General features: G+C 68.3%; 1 protein-coding gene across 3 annotated transcripts in view; it reads right to left on the bottom strand.

Annotated features, from left to right (window-relative positions):
- Positions 1 to 19,393, bottom strand: part of AGAP3 (ArfGAP with GTPase domain, ankyrin repeat and PH domain 3) — a 149,542-nt gene that overhangs the window by 67,426 nt on the left and 62,723 nt on the right. For 2 of the 3 annotated variants that reach the window (XM_065831359.2, XM_065831358.2), the window contains exons 7-9: positions 18,145 to 18,272; positions 11,844 to 11,999; positions 8,078 to 8,170 (exon numbers count right to left, since the gene is read on the bottom strand). In XM_065831359.2, coding sequence (XP_065687431.1) covers positions 8,078 to 8,170; positions 11,844 to 11,999; positions 18,145 to 18,272 — 377 coding nt within the window. Of the gene's footprint in view, positions 1 to 8,077; positions 8,171 to 8,490; positions 9,520 to 11,843; positions 12,000 to 18,144; positions 18,273 to 19,393 lie in introns of those variants that run through there. The other variant, XM_065831360.2, reaches the window with a different exon arrangement.

Here is a 19,393-nt window from a genome sequence, read left to right as displayed (position 1 = left end):
TCCTGCGCCAGCGGGGGACAGGCAGGGACAGCGGGGGACAGGGTAGGGACAGCGGGGGACAGGCAGGGACAGCATGGGACAGGCAGGGACAGTGTGGGACAGGGTAGGGACAGCGGGGGACAGGCAGGGACAGTGTGGGACAGGGCAGGGAAAGTGTGGGACAGGCAGGGACAGCGCAGGACAGGTGGGGACAGCGAGGGACAGGCGGGGACAACCAGCAGAGCAGCACTCCAAGATGCAGCTCTCACAGGGGACGCGTATTGTCCCGCCTGCTTGCAATTCTTTCCTAAAGGTGTCAGTAAATGGAGCTGGAGGCGCATTTTGGGAGGCAGAACGGGTCCCGGGCAGCTGAGGGATCACGTCACCCCGTCCCCATTGGGATCTCACAGACCCGTCCTGTGGCCCCGAGGCTCCGTGCCCCGCGCCCAGCGCTCGGGACGCACGAGGGTGCGAAGGAGCCGCCTCGGCTGGCACACGGAGCGACGTTCGGCCCGGCAGAGGCCGCGCCAGCAGCGCCGGGCCCCGCGGGAGCTGCCGGGAACGGGGGCAGAGCTGGCCCAGGAAAGCTGCTGGCAGCTCCAGCGCTCGCGTTGCCGGATCTGCGAGGGGAGCAGCTGAGCCGTGGCCGCTGAGCCGCGCTCACCCCGGGCACGGCGCTGGGAAAGCTCCGCAGGGAGCGACGGCGAAGAGCCAGAGGACGGCAGCGCGGGCAGCGCCAGCGGCACCGAACCCGGCCACCGCAGCGCCGATCCTGCTCTGGTAAGACCGCAGCTTCCCATGACAATGGCAACTGTGCTGACACAGCATTTTCAGTTCTGTGCGAGGACGGGGGCAGCGCAGCACACGCCGTTACAAACGGCTGCACAGGACCCTGATGTACGGAGTGAAACCTGGTCAAGGGAAAGGCCTCCAATGTAACCATAAATGAGAGCACGTGTAATCAGAAAGGACAAGCCCATGTCCACAAACGGACTCGTCCAGAGGTCCTGTCAACCCGCATTTGATCCATACTCTAATCAATACTTCCCCAAACGAGCTCAAAGACAACACAAACCCAGGAAACGTGAGGTGTGTAGATGAGGTTCTTAGGGACAGGGTCTGGTGGCGGCCTGGGCCGCGCTGGCTTCATGGTTGGACTTCATGATCTTAAAGGTCTCTTCCAACCTCAGCCTACAGCAACAGGGCAGTGCCCATCACCGCGGTGACCGGCGGTAAACACGAGCGGACCAGGGTGCTGAGCGCGGCGGGCACGGCCCCGCTGCCCTGCTCCCCGCGCCCTCCGCCCGGTGCACCTTGGTGCTACGGACACAGCCGCTGCAACACCCCAGGCGCCGCATCCCCCGCGGGGCCCAGGGGGCAGCCGAGTCAGTCCAGCTGCAAAGCCCGAACCCTGCAATCGGAAACGCAAGCAAAGCCAGGCCTGGAAACCAAGACTCCAGCACTGGCAGCCTCTTGCTTCAGGCCAGAAGGCACGGGCGTCCAAAACTGGGAGCAAGAGCACAGATCTAATGAAATATGGGGGACAGGAAGGAGGACTCAGGGCCAAACATTCGCAAGAAGGAGCTGAACGGAGGAACAGAGCTCGCCCAGACTCCTCTGCTGCACTGGGCATTAAGGGGCTGGGGACAGAAGGCGAGAGGATTCCAGGTTTTGATGGCGTTGCTGTGATGGCGTCGAGGTCACAGCCCTGGAGCCCAACCTGTTCCTTTCTGAGGGCAGAACGAGGAGGTTTGCCCGGCAGCACCAGAGAGCTCCGGTTCTCCCAGAGGAAAGTGCCCCAGCAGCTCAGAGAGACCCGAGATGGGACGGAGGACGAGGCGGGTGAGCGCGGGAGAAGGCAGCGGAGACCGGCGGGTGCCCAGTTGAACGTCCCCTCACGGCCCGTTGCTGCGGCTCCGGCTCCCATGGCTCCAGCTCCCGCGGCTCCGGCTACCGCAGCTCTGGCTCCCGCGGCTCTGGCTCCCGTGGCTCTGGCTCCCGCGGCTCTGGCTCCCGCGGCTCCTCACAGCCACATCCACAAGAAGTAACTTCCCACGAGTGTCCTCCTGAGCGTGGAGGTCACACACACTGGGAAGAAACTGCCGGAGACGCAAGGGAAGGCCCGACCCTCCTCCTCTCCCACGTTCCCTTCTCCCGGCGCTGCCGGCCCGCGCGTCCCTGTCCGCGTGTGCATGGCAGCGCCGCTCAGGAAAAGCAGCAGCAGCAATATGCAGCGTAATGAAGCAGGGAGCAGCGATGGCCCCCAAAGGACTCGTTTACTCCACAAATCTCCCTTCCACTCACTTTTTGCTAAGAATTTTAACACCAAACTTAATTGTAAAGTCGCGTATTGATTGGAAAATGCAAATGGCAATTTAAATGTAATCTAAGCTCCCAGCGTGATCCCAGCTCCCAGGGAGGAGGAGCCGCGGCCCGGCCCCGCTGGCGCGCTGGGCCCGGGCTGGTTGGGCTGGGGCCGGGACCCCGGCTGGCGCCGCAGCCCCCCCGGGAGGCTCCGCTGCCCGCGCCATCAGGAGCTCAGCCCCAGTAGCCAACGGCTGGGGAAGCCCGGGCTCCCGGCCCAATTAACCCAGTTCTCAGAGACAAGCAGCCCGCCACAAAGTGGCTCGTCCGGCCTCGCAAGGCCACCCGGACCGACGTCTCAGCGAGGGGCCAGGCTGGCAAAGGGACCCCGCGCCCGGCCAGGGCCCGGCAGAGGAGGCGCCGTGCTGGGGGAACCGGGACCCGCACCCACGGGCTGCCCCGCCCCCCCGCCATCTCCAGCTTTTCTAGAGCGGGGGTGTCGGGGGGACACAGCGGGTCACCCAGGGTGCCAAGCGGTGCCAAGTGACACCTCCACAGCAGCACACGTCCCTTCTCGCCAAGCAGAGCGCTTTCTCCTTCCCGCAGCACCCCGTGGGGGTCGCCCCTCCCAGCCGCCTGCGCGGAACCCAGAGCAGCGACCGCAAACGAGGTGCCCGGTGCCCGGCCACGGAGCAGACCGCACCGGGCATGGGAACACGGCCACGGAGCAGACCGCACCGGGCATGGGAACACGGCCACGGAGCAGACCGCACCGGGCACGGGGAACACGGCCATGGAGCAGACCGCACCGGGCATGGGAACACGGCCACGGAGCAGACCGCACCGGGCATGGGAACACGGCCACGGAGCAGACCGCACCGGGCATGGGAACACGGCCACGGAGCAGACCGCACCGGGCACGGGGAACACGGCCACGGAGCAGACCGCACCGGCCACGGGAAACACGGCCACAGAGCCCGAGCGGCACCGGGCACGGGGACCATGGCACAGAGCCCGACCGGCACCAGGCACGGGAGCCACGGCCACAGAGCCCGACCGGCACCGGGCACAGGGACCATGGCACAGAGCCCGACCGGCACCGGGCACGGGGACCACGGCCACAGAGCCCGACCGGCACCGGGCACAGGGACCATGGCACAGAGCCCGACCGGCACCAGGCACAGGAGCCACGGCCACAGAGCCCGACCGGCACCAGGCACGGGGAACACGGCACAGAGCCCGACTGGCACCGGGCACGGGAGCCACGGCCACAGAGCCCGACTGGCACCGGGCACCAGGACCACGGCCACGGCGCCGCGCAGGGTCCGCAGGGCAGCCCCGCTGACAGCGGCTGTCCCAGGTGTTCTGAGCACACACCGCTCCGGCTCCTCACGCAGAGGAAAGGAGGAGCCCTCGCGGTGAGGCGGCTGCGGGTCCCCAGAGCCGGTGGCCCCATGCGGGAGCCACGCGGCCTCAGCCCGGCCACGCACCGGGAGAAGGTCCTGGGGGTCTGCAGCCCCACAGCCCTCAGGACGGGCTGCTCTGCTCTCCTATGGCCGGGACCACCAGAGCGCGGCACTAAAAGCGGCTGAGGGCAAGCACTGGGCTCTCTGTGACCTTCCAAACCGGGCAGGTCCGTGTCTGAGGGCACAGCAACCACCACCTATCCCGAATCTCCACAATATGGAGCTACAGCTCCCACACTTCGCTCCTTTCCCCTGGTGGTACCCGGTCACTGCTCCTCCCGGAGGGACGAGCTGCAAAGGGCCGCGGCAGGGATGGCGGAGCAGGACTGCGGCGCTCTGGGGCAGGGATGGCGGAGCAGGACTGCGGCGCTCTGGGGCAGGGATGGCGGAGCAGGACTGCGGCGCTCTGGGGCAGGGATGGTGGAGCAGGACTGCGGCGCTCTGGGGCAGGGATGGTGGAGCAGGACTGCGGCGCTCTGGGGCAGGGATGGCGGAGCAGGACTGCGGCGCTCTGGGGCAGGGATGGCGGAGCAGGACTGCGGCGCTCTGGGGCAGGGATGGCGGAGCAGGACTGCGGCGCTCTGGGGCAGGGATGGCGGAGCAGGACTGCGGCGCTCTGGGGCAGGGATGGTGGAGCAGGACTGCGGCGCTCTGGGGCAGGGATGGCGGAGCAGGACTGCGGCGCTCTGGGGCAGGGATGGCGGAGCAGGACTGCGGCGCTCTGGGGCAGGGATGGTGGAGCAGGACTGCGGCGCTCTGGGGCAGGGATGGTGGAGCAGGACCGTGGTGCTCTGCTGTCGCTCTGGATCTACTGCACTGCAAAGAACCACAGAATCCTGTGATCCTGCGATCCCAAGGGACAGGTCCCGGCAGCGCTCTGCGGCTCCAGGACAGCGTCACGCAGGTGTTTGGAGCCAGGAGAGCCATTTGCGTTCGCTGGTCCCTGCGTGGCAACAGACACCGCTCCCCAGCGCTGGGGCGCGTTCCTGCGGAAGCGTTGCAGGATCTGTGCTGCGGGATCTGCTCTGGAGGATCTGCTCTGGGGGATCTGCTCTGCGGGACCTGCTCTGCGGGACCTGCTATGGGGGATCCGCTCTGGGGGATCCGCTCTGGGGGATCTGCGCTGCAGGATCTGCGCTGCGGGATCTGCTCTGCTAGATCTGCTCTGCGGGATCTGCTCTGTGTGACCTGGTCTGCGGGATCCGCTGTGCCGCGCTGCACATGGAGCCGCCGTGGCGAGCCGGGCAGGGACCAGGCCAGGGAGGGGACGCTGTGCTCCGGGCTGTGCTGTGCAGCTGCTGCTCTGCAAACCCGGCACCTCACTGCAGCCTGAACCAGGACCGGCGCCTGGCGCCGCCTTCCTGCACAGGACAATGGGGCAGAGAAAGCCTTGTCCTGCCCAGTGACGGGAGAGCACCGCACGGGTCCAGAGGGGAAAGGCCCCGGACCTGCCGCGAGCAGCCGCGAGCAGCCCGCCCGCAGTCGGCAGCGCGGCCTCGGGGCCGGGGCAGGCCCAGCTCAGGCTCCAGCTGCTCTGCGCCCAGTGTCCCCGTCCTGAGCACAGAACACCTGCCCCTGCCCCCGCCTGCCGTGGGGCTGACACAGGCACTGCCACCGCAAACTGGCCCCACACCCCCCCTGCCGTGGGGCTGACACGGGCACTGCCACCGCAAACTGGCCCCACACCCCCCCTGCCGTGGGGCTGACACGGGCACTGCCACCGCAAACTGGCCCCACACCCCCCCTGCCGTGGGGCTGACACGGGCACTGCCACCGCAAACTGGCCCCACACCCCCCCTGCCGTGGGGCTGACACAGGCACTGCCACCGCAAACCTGCCCCACACCCCCCCTGCCGTGGGGCTGACACGGGCACTGCCACCGCAAACCTGCCCCACACCCCCCCTGCCGTGGGGCTGACACGGGCACTGCCACCGCAAACCTGCCCCACGCCCCCCCTGCCGTGGGGCTGACACGGGCACTGCCACCGCAAACCTGCCCCACACCCCCCCTGCCGTGGGGCTGACACGGGCACTGCCACCGCAAACCTGCCCCACACCCCCCTGCCGTGGGGCTGACACGGGCATTGCCACCGCAAACCGGCCCCACGCCCCCCCCGCCGTGGGGCTGACACGGGCACTGCCACCGCAAACCTGCCCCACGCCCCCCCTGCCGTGGGGCTGACATGGGCACTGCCACCGCAAACCTGCCCCACGCCCCCCCTGCCGTGGGGCTGACATGGGCACTGCCACCGCAAACCTGCCCCACGCCCCCCCGCCGTGGGGCTGACACGGGCACTGCCACCGCAAACCTGCCCCACACCCCCCTGCCGTGGGGCTGACACAGGCACTGCCACCGCAAACCGGCCCCACACCCCCCCCTGCCGTGGGGCTGACACGGGCACTGCCACCGCAAACCTGCCCCACGCCCCCCCCGCCGTGGGGCTGACACGGGCACTGCCACCGCAAACCTGCCCCACACCCCCCCCGCCGTGGGGCTGACACGGGCACTGCCACCGCAAACCGGCCCCACACCCCCCCCTGCCGTGGGGCTGACACGGGCACTGCCACCGCAAACCTGCCCCACGCCCCCCCCGCCGTGGGGCTGACACGGGCACTGCCACCGCAAACCTGCCCCACACCCCCCCTGCCGTGGGGCTGACACAGGCACTGCCACCGCAAACCGGCCACGTGCTGCCCGGCAGCCCCAAGGCAGCGGCCACAGCCCGGGCTGTGCCCCCACAGCCCCCGGGTCGGTGCTGGAGAAGCTGGAGCAGCCGTGCCCGTCATCCCAGCACTGCCCACCGCAGCACCCACGGCAGCAGCCAGAGCTGCTTGGAAATGAGAGCAGGGAGGACAGAGGGACGAGCAGGGAGGACAGAGGGACAAGCAGGAAGGACAGAGGGACAAGCAGGGAGGACAGAGGGACAAGCAGGGAGGACAGAGGGACAAGCAGGAAGGACAGAGGGACAAGCAGGGAGGACAGAGGGACGAGCAGGGAGGACAGAGGGACGAGCGCTCGGCAGCAGGAATGGTGGAAGAAACAGCCAAAAGAGCCTCGATCTCTGCTCCAACCAGGGGCTGGAAAGCACCTGTGCTGCAGAGAGAGACGCAGGGGCAGGGGCAGCAGCAGGATCAGGATCAGATCAGGATCAGGGTCAGGGTCAGATCAGGATCAGGGTCAGGGTCAGGATCAGGATCAGGATCAGATCAGGATCAGGGTCAGATCAGGGTCAGGGTCAGGATCAGATCAGGTCAGGATCAGATCAGGATCAGGGTCAGATCAGGGTCAGGATCATATTAGGATCAGGATCAGATCAGGGTCAGGGTCAGGGTCAGGATCAGATCAGGTCAGGATCAGATCAGGATCAGGGTCAGATCAGGATCAGGATCAGATCAGGATCAGGGTCAGATCAGGATCGGGGCTGCAGCGGAAGCCGCGCCGGGAGCGGAGCGCGAGCGCCCCCTGCTGGATCTGCTCCGCCAGACGCCGGAGCAGCACCAAACCCGCACCAGCACCAAACCAGCACCAAACCCGCACCAGCACCAAACCCGCACCAGCACCAAACCAGCACCAAACCCGCACCAGCACCAAACCCGCACCAGCACCAAACCCGCAGCAGCACCAAACCCGCACCAGCACCAAACCCCGCAGCAGCACCAAACGCGCAGCAGCACCAAACCCCGCAGCAGCACCAAACCGCACACCTGTACCAACACCAAACCCCACACCCGCACCCCACACCAGCACCAAACTGCACAGCTGCACCCCGCATCCCACACCAGCACTCCGCCCCAGCACCCCACACCCAGCAGCAAACCCCACACCCGCACCCTGCCCCAGCACCCACACCCTGCTCCCGGTGCAGGGTCCGCGCCCGCACCCCCAGCTCAGCGCTGTTCAGGGCCAGGCACGTGTGTGGCCCCCAGTGTCCCTGGTCAGCCGGGCCGAGGGGTCCCGGCCGCTCCGCACTCCCCCATGCAGGTGTGGAGCGAGGGACCTCAGCCCACAGCAGGAGGGGACCCCAGTCTGCAATGTGAGGGGACCCCAGTCTGCAAAGTGGCAGGACCACAGTCTGCCATGTGATGGGACCCCATTCCGCAGTGTGAGGGGACCCATTCTGCAGAGTGAGGGGACCCATTCCGCAGTGTGAGGGGACCCATTCTGCAGAGTGAGGGGACCCATTCTGCAGAGTGAGGGGACCCATTCCGCAGTGTGAGGGGACCCATTCTGCAGAGTGAGGGGACCCATTCTGCAGAGTGAGGGGACCCCATTCCGCAGCACAAAGCCCGCGCCCCCCGCCTGCCCCGCGCGGGTGAGGAGACCCAACCTGTTTCATGGGGATGGCGCGCCCGCTGCCGATGCTGTCCGCTTTGCACTCCGGCACCTTCTTGTCCCGCTCCGGGTCCGCGCCCTTTCGAGACTGGAAGAGAAGAGACACGGGTGCGTTAGACGGCACGGGACGGCACGCACGGCCCCGCCACCCCAGCGCCCGCGGGCAGAGCAGCCGGCGCGCCCCCGGGCCCCGTGTCCCCGTGGAGCCGCGTCTCCCCATCCCCGCCAGGGACACCGCTCTGCCCCCCGCCGCCCTCGCCCGCTGCCGCAGCAGAGCCGTCCTAGCGGTCGGGGCTGCCTCGGACCCCCCTCCCGGGCACACAGGACACGGACAGACAAATGGCGTGGGATGCGGGTGGAGCGTGGATGGAAGCAGGAGAGGCCAAGGCAGTGAAGAACTCACACCTCTACTAATCCAACAGATTTATTCTGGTAACACACTTGCACCATACAAAGTAGCACAGGTCACTGGGCAGAGATACCAGCCCCTTACAAAAGAGCATGGACAATAAGTACCTATCACACGGCTAGAGAGTCGAGAGCAAACCCGCCAGCCCCGGGGGCGGCTGCGGGGAGAGCAAACTCCAATAAATACAATATGAAATATACAGTCTGTCGAGCAGAACTCATTCAAAGTGCTTAGGACAGAGGAAAATATCAAGTCATACACGGCATGGAGCACAATCAATACATTCAGAATCACAACAATGGCAGAAGGGCAGCGGCAGCGTCTCTCCGGAGCGCCCTACGCACCCCTCGGTGCGGGAGCGCCCCGCGTGCTTTGGATCGGGAAGGGACACGAGCCCACGCGCCCGGGACACCAATTCACTCGCTTTTGCGCCCAGAACAAAACAAAGAGATCGAAAGAGAAGAAAACTAAAGAGACACAGATGGCTGCTGCGCGGCGAGGAGGAGGAGAGGAGCAGGAGTCCATGCAGCGGCAGGAGGTGCGGAGGGAGGAGCGGAGCGCGAGCGGCGCCGGCAGCGGCTCCCGCGGCAGCAGCAAAGCGTCGTGCGGCCCATCCAGCTCCACGCGCCGCGGTCGCCGTCCCGGCGGCTCTGCAGGTCTTCCCGTCCCGTCAGGGTGGTCCGCCTGGCGTCCCCGAGCACGGACAGCACCCGACGGCATCCGGCAGGCCCAGAAATGTCCCAGCTTAAAGTGCAGCGCAGGCCGTCTCAGCGCTTCCTAGACTTTACATTGGGGGGATTTAAAAGGCTCCTGCGTGTCTCCGAGGGGGGACCCATGCTGGCTGGAGGGCGGGCGAGCCTCTAATCTTAGATCAATCCCAGTGCCCATCCCTTATCCGGCCCTGGAGAGGCAATGAAAAGTGAGAGAATTTGTACAGAGGTGCCGTGTGTAACCACCTGGATCTTCTAATTTGGAAGGAGTTGGAAAGGCCTTTTTGTTGATGAAAAGTTGGAAACAGTGGCACATATCTGCAAATATCGAAAGAATAAAGAGTTTGGCAAGTTATACTCAGAACACGGACACGAGTCTGTCAGCGGTGGGCGCCGGCGGACGGGCGGACAGACGGACAGGCCGGGGCCGGCAGCAGCGGTCGGGCGCTGGGCCGCGCTGGCGGGGCCGGGATGGCGCTGGCGGCCGTCGGCACCGGGGCTCCTGCGCACGCCCCCGGGAGCGGGAGGGGAGCGAGAGCAGGGGGGGGAGGAGGAGAGGAAGAGAGGAGCAGAAGGAGAGGAAGAGAGGAGCAGGAGGAGAGGAGAGGAGAGGAGAGGAGGCCTGGTCGCGGAGCAGCCGGGCACAGCTCGGAGCACGGCCCAGCGCCAGCCCCACAGCGGCTGGTGGTGCCCGCCTGGGGATGCGGCGAGGTCGGGGCTGCTGGTGGCCCCTCCGCGGCCTGCCGGGATGGCTGGTGGCCAACAACAGCCTGCCCTGCCCTGCCCTGCCTGCCCTGCCCTGCCCTGCCCTGCCTGCCCTGCCCTGTCCTGCCCCGCCCTGTCCTGCCCTGCCTGCCCTGCCCTGCCCTGCCTGCCCTGCCCTGCCCTGCCCTGCCCTGCCCTGCCTGCCGTGCCTGCCCTGCCCTGCCCTGCCCTGCCCTGCCCGCCCTGCCCTGCCCTGCCTGCCGTGCCTGCCCTGCCCTGCCCTGCCCTGCCTGCCCTGCCCTGCCCTGCCTGCCCTGCCTGCCCTGCCCTGCCTGCCCTGTCCCCCTGCGGGAGGAGCTGTGGGAGCTGCTGCTACTGCCACGACCAAATGGGGTGAAGCCTCACACGTGAGCCACGCGCGTGCACCAGCGCCACAGCAAGCGAGTGAGCGTGAGCCCCGCGGCGGGCGGGTGGGCGCCACGAGCAGCGAGCGCCGCAGCGAGTGAGCCAGTGAGCAAGCTTGAGCCCGGATGAGCGAGCGAGCGAGAGCCCCAGACGGATGATGGTGTCCACAACAAACCAGCGTGAGTCCCCCAGCAGGGCGCCCTCCCCCCCATGAGCGCGGGCTCCGCGGTGAGCGTGAACATGAGCTGACGGCGAGTCCAGGACCGTGGCGCGGCGGGATGGGTGAGTGCATGAGCGCCCGCGTGCGCCGGGCGCAGCAGCAAGCATGAGCGGAGCAGCGGGGGGGACAGGCATCCATCAGCACGGGGCAACACGAGCACGAGCAGCGACAACAGAGACCGGCGGGCGCCCTCGGGGAGGCGCGAGCACACGGAGCTGGAGCTGGTGAGGAAGCGGCCAAGCGCCAGCAGCGGATCCGCTGCGCGGGCGGCGCGTGCCGGGGCGGGGGACGGCAGCGCACAGCGCGGGGAGGGCCGGAACACGTGCACACAGAGCGGGACGTGTGAGGAGCCGACGGGGGAGCGCACGGGGCGCTCGGGACGGGGATGGATGCGCCGGGATGTCCGAGCCGGGACAGGGCACAACCCAGCGGGAGCCGGGGAGGCCGGGATGCCCACGGCGCGGTGATGGGACGGGGTGCGGGGCTCTGAGTGTTTGTGCTTTGGGTCCAGAGCGATGGCGGCTCTTCACACGGGGGAACACGGTGCAACACGTACACAGACTCGGTGGGAGGCAGTTCCACAGACAGCAGACACGTGTACTGAGCAATGGCGGCTGGGAAGCACATCGAGATGGGGGAGAGAGGCCTGAGCCCAGCACGGGGCGCGGGCAGAGGAGCACGATGCCCCGGGGCAGCGCTATCTGCACTAACGCGGGCGCGGGGCGGCTGCGCCGCAGCGGTGCTGGGCAGGCCTGTGCGGCGTGGACGGCGCGGCACCAACAACGGCACCGACAACCGCCGCCGGCACCCTGCGCCCCGGCACGCCCCACAGCTCTGCCCAGCGGCTCCGCTCACGCCACACACGGGGTCTGGGTACTGGTGGGGCCCGGTGCCGCGCGCTGGCTCTGCACAGCACCACGGCTCAGCACGGCCCAGCCACCAGGGACTCGTGCCCGGCTCAGGGACAGCGCCCCAAGGGCAGAACGACGGGACACTGGTGCTGTGCACAAGGCGCAGTGTCCCCACTGCCACTCACACCCCACGCTCACTCCTACCTGCACGAACGGCTCGCCCTCCGGCGCTGCCCACACACGCACACCCAGCACGGCAGCTCTCGCACACGCAGACGGCTCCTGCTCCCTCTCTGCCCGCGCCGCGCTGGGGACACCCGCGCTGGGGACACCGCTCTGCGTCCCCGCGCCCGGCCAGCACCGCGGGCTCACCCGCAGCAGCGCCCCAAACCCAAGGGCTGCGACCCGCTCCCCGCCCCTCCGAAATCTCCTCCCCAGCTCCTCCGCCCCGGGGCGCTTACCGTGAAGATGTTGGAGCGTCGCTTGGACTGCTTGCGGATGGGGGTGGGGGTGTTGGAGGCAGCAATGGTCTCAATGCGCAGCTCCCGCTGGCTGATGCTGGGGGTGGAGGGCACCGAGGAGGAGTAGTCGCTGAAGGCTCCTCCACCGTTGGTGGCCTAGGGCAGAACAGACGGGACGGTCACAGAGAGGCCGGGACTGGACACGGGGACACCTGACGCCACAGGGGGACACCCCACGACACAGGGGGACACCCCACGCCACGCGCCGCTCCTGCCCATGCAAGGGGCTGGGGAAAGCTGGTTCCCTTCTTTCTGCTGTAGTTTTACCACTAGTAAAATGGTCACATTCTGAAGTCACCCGTGAAGAGAGGGAAGGACAGCGACGCCGGAGCAAGGAGGCGCAGCGCTGGGTCCCTGCTGGGGACGCGCTGGGGACACAGCAGCGTGGCCCTCTCCAAACCGCGGGGCTGGGCGGCTGTCCCCTCCCTTGGCACCCCTGTGGGAACCGCTCTCAGAGCCCGGGGGCCCTTCCCCGTCACCAGGACAGTCAGGATGCCAACGGGGACGCGCGTCCTGGGGCTCCAGCCCTGGCCCTTCCAGCGCCCCGATGCAGGCGCTGCCGCAAACGAGCTCACGCTCTGCGTAAAACGCGTCTCCGGCCCCGGTCTGAGGTTCATCCAGCAGAACCCGAGGGCGCACACACCCTTGTGCCCGTGGGCCACCGTGGCGGTGGCTGCAGTGGCCACTTCTGGGAACACGTGGGACCCACCCTGCATCTGCATCAACACCCCCTGCGGCTTTGTGGAGGGGAAGATCTGCCCACGCAGCTGGAGCCACCACCCAGCGCCGCGCTGCTCAGGCAAGGGGCTGCCCGGCCCGTGCTCAGCGCCCTGTGGGCAGCAACCCGGCCACGGGCAGCACCGCACACCGGCCACACGCAGCACCGCGCACCGGCCACGGGCAGCACCGCACACCGGCCACGGGCGGCACCGCGCACCGGCCACGGGCAGCACCGCACACCGGCCACGGGCAGCACCGCACACCGGCCACGGGCGGCACCGCACACCGGCCACGGGCTGCACCGCACACCGGCCACGCGCAGCACCGCGCACCGGCCACGCGCAGCACCGCACACCGGCCACGCGCAGCACCGCACACCGGCCACGGGCTGCACCGCACACCGGCCACGGGCGGCACCGCACACCGGCCACGCGCGGCACCGCGCACCGGCCACGCGCAGCACCGCACACCGGCCACGCGCAGCACCGCACACCGGCCACGGGCTGCACCGCACACCGGCCACGGGCTGCACCGCACACCGGCCACGCGCAGCACCGCACACCGGCCACGTGCAGCACCGCACACCGGCCACGGGCTGCACCGCACACCGGCCACGGGCGGCACCGCGCACCGGCCACGCGCAGCACCGCACACCGGCCACGGGCTGCACCGCACACCGGCCACGGGCGGCACCGCACACCGGCCACGCGCAGCACCGCGCACCGGCCACAGGCAGCACCGCGCACCGGCCACGGGCTGCACCGCACACCGGCCACGGGCAGCACCGCACACCGGCCATGGGCAGCACCACGCACCGGCCACGGGCGGCACCGCACACCGGCCACGCTCCACACCGCACGCCAGCGCCGCACTGCACACTGGCCACGCGCAGCACCGCACACCGGCCACGCTCCACACCGCAAACCAGCGCCGCACTGCACACCGGCCACGCGCAGCACCGCACGCCAGCACCGCGCAGCTGCAGCCCAGGACTCTCAGGACAGCCTGTGCGCTCCCCAGCAGCTCTGACCTCTGAAACACACGGAAGCAGCTGCCCCTGGAAGGCTCGGAGAGCTCCGGCACCTTGCGGGGAGCAGCCCAGTTCGTCCCCGTTCATCCCACAGCCCGGGGCCTCCTCCGCTCCCGCCCGCTGCTGGCTGGATGAGGATCTGCCGGGGTGCTGAGTGAGGAACACCCGTGCTCACACCGTGCGGGGCCTGAGCCCCGTTCTGAGAGCAGCTGCTCGGCGCTGGAGCCGTCCTTGGCGAGAGGAACGGGAGCAGAACTCGTAAGAGAGCAGAGAGCCATCCAAGAACCAGCACCAGCTCCTCCTCTGCGCAGCAGCGCAAGGGCAGGCAGCCATGGGGAACGCTGCTCCACGTTCGCGGTGACGGCTGCTCCCGGGGCGCCACCGTGTCCCCCTGCCTGGACCCCCAGCTCCACAGCAGCTCCACAACCGCCACATGGGATCCGCTGCCCAAGCCAGAGCAGAGCAGCTCCCAGGGCAGGGACACGCTGCCCTACCGAGTGACCTCGAGGGCCTCTGCCGCGGGGCCTGGCAGCGCCGAGCCCCGCACCGGCAACAGGGCGCACCGGGTGCCAGATCCACCCAGCCCCCCCGCCCGCGGGGACACGGAGCCTCCGCGCTCGGCTGCCAGCTGACGAACCTGCGCTAACGAGGGGCTCCTGCTGCTGTGCCAGGGACCACCGGGGCCACAGAGCAGCCGAGCAACGTGTCCCCTGCCAGGGGCTCCTCGCCCTGAGCGCAGCGCTCCGGCCACACACCCGGGCCGTGCTGCGCGGGCTGAGTGACGGGACAGCGAGTCAGAGCTCGGGTTTGGGATCGGGCACAACGACGTGTGCACAATCGGTGTTCAACTGATGCATCGTGTGTGAACCGTGGCAAAAAAAGCAGAGGACTCAAAGTGTGATGGAAGAGACGGCGGAGGCCGCAGCACAGAACCCGCTACCCGGGGCTGAGCTGGACCTGGCTGCAGGGGCTGAAAACTCAGTAACAGACACAGGGGACAAATCTTCCCACTGGTGTGTAACGGGTGGACTCCGTGAACTGCAGAGCACAACGGTAGTGCCACAGGGTGCCTGAGCAGGGAAGAACTCACTGCCGTTAACGTGCAGTAACTCTGGGCATAAGAAGGCACAAGGCAGAACAAGGAGTGAAATCTGGGAAGGGCTTGGAGCAGAAGGGCACACAGGAGCAGCAGCCACCGGCTCAGCACCTGCATGGGCATGGGGAAGAAGCCGAGGAGAGCACGGACCGTGGCCACGGCCACGCAAGGCTCCGTGGGGCGCAAGACACAGGCGCTGCCTGACCTCCCCGAACGAGCTGCGCCAGGCTGGCAGCGCCCGTCACCACGCACCCGAGCGGCTGCTCCTGCTTCATGGCACCTGCAAGCTTCGATTTGTCACCCCATCACCTGCTCTCTCACTGGTGGCACAGCAACGGCGCTGCTGGCGCCGCAGAGCAGCCCGTGCAGGACCGCGGAGCAAGGCCATCGCAGGGAAGCTGTGACGGCAGGCGGGCCTGCACCAGGAGGGCAGTGGAGCAGGGCCGGGCACGGCGGGCACCCTGGGGACATAGGGCTGGGCACCCGGGGGACACAGGGCTGGGCACCCAGGGGACACAGGGGGCACCCAGGGGACACGGCTGGGCACTCAGGGGACACAGGGCTGGGCACCCAGGGAACACAGGGGGCACCCAGGGGACACGGCTGGGCACCCAGAGGACGCAGGGCTGGGCTTCCAGGGGACACAGGGCTGAGCACCCAGGGGACACAGGGCTGGGCTCCCAGGGGACACGGCTGGGCTCTCAGGCAGCCGCTCCAGCCACATGCTCCAGCTCACCCGGCAGCCCGCACGGCTCAGCCCACAGCCCGCACGGCTCAGCCCACAGCCTGCACGGCTCAGCCCACAGCCCGCACGGTTCAGCCCACAGCCCGCACAGCTCAGCCCACAGCCTGCACGGCTCAGCCCACAGCCCGCACAGCTCAGCCCACAGCCCGCACGGCTCAGCCCACAGCCCGCACGGCTCAGCCCACAGCCCGCACGGCTCAGCCCACAGCCTGCACGGCTCGGTGTGCGGCGCCCGCGTTCACTGCTGCCAGCTGCTGGGAAGCAGCTCCCCGGCACACAGACAAAGCGCCATCCCACAGCAAACCAGCACCGGGACCCATCCCGCAGCCCGGGGAACTCCCGAAGGCTCCTCAGGTGCTCCAAAGGAAGATGGAGACAGGGCAGCACCATAAGGCAACCGGTGCAATAGCTGGAACACGGCGAGCACCCGCGGGCCGAGGAGCACCCACAGCGCACAGTCCGTCCGTCTCCTCCCAGAGCCCCCCAGCAGGGGTGTCTGGGTGCGGGGCAGGGGACGCCTCCCTGGAGCGAGGCCACGGTTCCTGGCACCCACAGCCCTGGTCCCCGGCACCCGCGGCCCCAGAGAGCAGCGCCCAGAGGGACTGGAGCTTCTGACCCAGGTCCCTGCGCAGGGACACCGCTGCAGGTCCTGCTGCACAGCAAACCCCGCAGCGCCAGCACCGGCGCACCCGAGCGTGACCGAGCCCTGGCGCCCCGCGGCAGCACCTGCCGGTCACGGGTCACCGCAGCGTGTGACCCCCATGGTGGCCCGTGGGCACCGCGGTGCCCGGCTCCTCCGCCCAGGTCCCCGAGAGGAACGGCACAACCAGCGACCCCGCGCTGCTCACAGCCGGCTGGATTTGCTCTGAGGACAGCGGGAAGCGGCTCCGGAGCCTCATTCCTGAGCCCAAGCAAGAACGGGAAAATACTTCACAGCGTTTCACGATCGCTCACCAGTTCCATGACTTCACACCCTGTTTTTAGAAGCGCGTTTTGTAATGGAAGAGAGATGTGTAAACACGGCACAGATCGCTGCAGCAGACCTGGGAACCGCAGGGTTGCGGCTGAGCCACAGCAGGGCCAGGGAGCAGAGTCGAGGTTGGATCCTCGCCGTGTCCGGGTTCGCTGAGCGCGGGAGGGACACGGTGCTGCGTCTGACACGCGCCCAGAAACCCCGTCCACGGCCAAACTGCCGCCCACCGCCCGCCCTACACCCACCGCTCTGACCCAGCACCCTCTGCTCTCCACAGCCCTTCCCTCCCACAGCCGCTCTCCGGGGCGCAGGCCGGGCCGCCCCAGCCTCCGCTCTCCCCAGCTGAATGACGGAGCGCTCAGCTCCTCCAGCCGCAGCGCCTGCCTGCCCTCCCGCACCGGCTGCAGCGCCCCGTGGCACGAGTGACCGCCATCGGCCCGGGAGCCTGCTGCCCTACCCAGGGAACGCGGCTTTAGCTTCGCTGCAGACGTGGCCTGGCACGGCCAGCGCCATCGGTGCCTGTTCCTTAGGACCCTTTTCAGTCGTCTGGACATTGAAGAAAATACCAAACCAGCGTCCAGTTCTGAGCAGCCACGCTCACTCCCAGCGTCCCCACCCCCTGTGACACAGCCCAGCCCTGATCCAGACCCACAGAACGGCACCGGGCAGCTCCGATCCAGACCCACAGAACGTCACCAGGCAGTTCTGATCCAGACCCACAGAACGGCACCGGGCAGCTCTGATCCAGACCCACAGAATGTCACCGGGCAGCTCTGATCCAGACCCACAGAACGTCACCGGGCAGTTCTGATCCAGACCCACAGAACGTCACCGGGCAGTTCTGATCCAGACCCACAGAACGTCACCGGGCAGCTCTGATCCAGACCCACAGAACGGCACCGGGCAGTTCTGATCCAGACCCACAGAACGTCACCGGGCAGCTCTGATCCAGACCCACAGAACGTCACCGGGCAGTTCTGATCCAGACCCACAGAACGGCACCGGGCAGCTCTGATCCAGACCCACAGAACGGCACCGGGCAGCTCTGATCCGGACCCATGGAACGTCAGCCCTGCTCAGTCCTGTCCCCTGCTCGGCCCTGTCCCCCTGCTTGGCTCTGTCCCCCAGTTCAGCCCTGTCCCCCAGCTCAGCCCTGTCCCCAGGTCAGCCCTGTCCCCGGGTCAGCCCTGTCCCCAGGTCCCTGGGCAGCTTTTGGGTTCTTCCCCAGAGGTGCTGGACACTGAACAGGCTCCCAGGGAGGGGTCACGGCCCAACCTGGCAGTGTTCAAGAAGAGACTGGACAGCGTCCTCAGACACACGGGGTGACCTGTGGGGTGTGCTGTGCAGGGACAGCAGTTGGACTCCATGGTCCTGTGGGTCCCTTCCAACTGACGACATTCTGATTCTATCATTCTGTGATTCTATGGCTCTGCCACAGTGTCTGCAGGAGCACCACACGATCTTCGGGGACCATGAGCCAGACGCGATGGTTTAGACACGAAACGCGGCCTCAGCGCAAGCACCAAGCCGTGCTGGGCTATGGGCGGAAGCTCCTGGTGACAACCCCTCTGTGCTCCAAAAGCCACTCCTGGCTGCAGCGCGAGTCCCAAGTGCTGAGGGGACCGAGGGGCTGCACAAGCTTGGGGGTGCCCGGCCCTCCCCATTCCCGTTTCCCACCTGGTTGATGTGAACGGAAGGGATGGAGGCGGCAGACACAGACGAGTGGCTGGGAGAGTTGGGCAGGGACTTGCAGGGACCGATGGAGAGCTGCTGCTTCTTCCGGAGAGCCACCACCTTCTGAGCCACTGCAAGAGGGAGAAGCCAGGGTCAGATCCAGAAAGCCGCCCTCTCCACCCGCGCACTTCGGGGGCTTCAGGGCCACCCAAACCCTTTGCCTGCCTCAGGGCAACACCTGGGGCTCAGACCACACCAGTGAAGAGGAGGGTTTGTGCGGCACAGCCGCCCAGCCTTGGCAGCCCCAGCACTTGGACACGGAGGGGCAGCCCCGGCACTGGGACACGGAGGGGCTGCCCCAGCACTGGGACACGGAGGGGCGGCCCCGGCACTCGGACGCGGAGGGGCGGCCCCGGCACTCGGACGCGGAGGGGCTGCCCCGGCACTCGGACGCGGAGGGGCGGCCCCGGCACTCGGACGCGGAGGGGCTGCCCCGGCACTCGGACGCGGAGGGGCTGCCCCGGCACTCGGACGCGGAGGGGCGGCCCCGGCACTCGGACGCGGAGGGGCGGCCCCGGCACTCGGACGCGGAGGGGCGGCCCCGGCACTCGGACGCGGAGGGGCGGCCCCAGCTCCACGCAGGACAGGCCCCACTCGCTGCAGCCCAGCAGCCACCGGGTGTCACACAGAGCAGCGGCTTTGCGTGGACACCGAGGGGCACCCAGAGCCCGGGGCAGCCAGCGCCACCCTCAGTCACCCCCTCACAGCAGCTACACGAGTCAGACACCGAGCTACACAGCCTGGCCCGTGTCACCCCCGCCAGCCCGGGCCCTTGTCACCCTCACCATCTCCAGCTGTGGGAGAAACCAACGTGAGGAACAACTCCCGCAGTTCCCTGACCTCGCTGCCTGGTCCCAACTGCCAAAAACTGCATCTCAGCTTCCCCACCTCTTCTGGAAATAAACGCCTTGTCCAAAGAGCAGCGAGCAGCTGGGCAGGCCAGGGCACACGGCCATCCCGCGCCCGCTGGCACGCCGGCCCGGAGCCCCCAGCGCCACGGGGCAGCAGCTGCCGGACGAGCGCGCCCGGAGCGCCGGGAGCCCAGGCAGCCCCGCCGGGGTACAGGAGCTGGCACCTGCCCTCCAGAGACACGCGGCACCACGCGTGCTGTGACCGACCCCCGGAAACGTCGGATGCCAACGGCGACCGCAAGAGCCTGTCCCCTCGCACCCGTGTGCCGTGTCCCCTCACA

This window comes from Patagioenas fasciata, chromosome 2 (genome assembly GCF_037038585.1).
Source record: "Patagioenas fasciata isolate bPatFas1 chromosome 2, bPatFas1.hap1, whole genome shotgun sequence".
Lineage (NCBI taxonomy): Eukaryota > Metazoa > Chordata > Aves > Columbiformes > Columbidae > Patagioenas > Patagioenas fasciata.
This window is presented reverse-complemented; position numbering and strand designations above follow the sequence as displayed.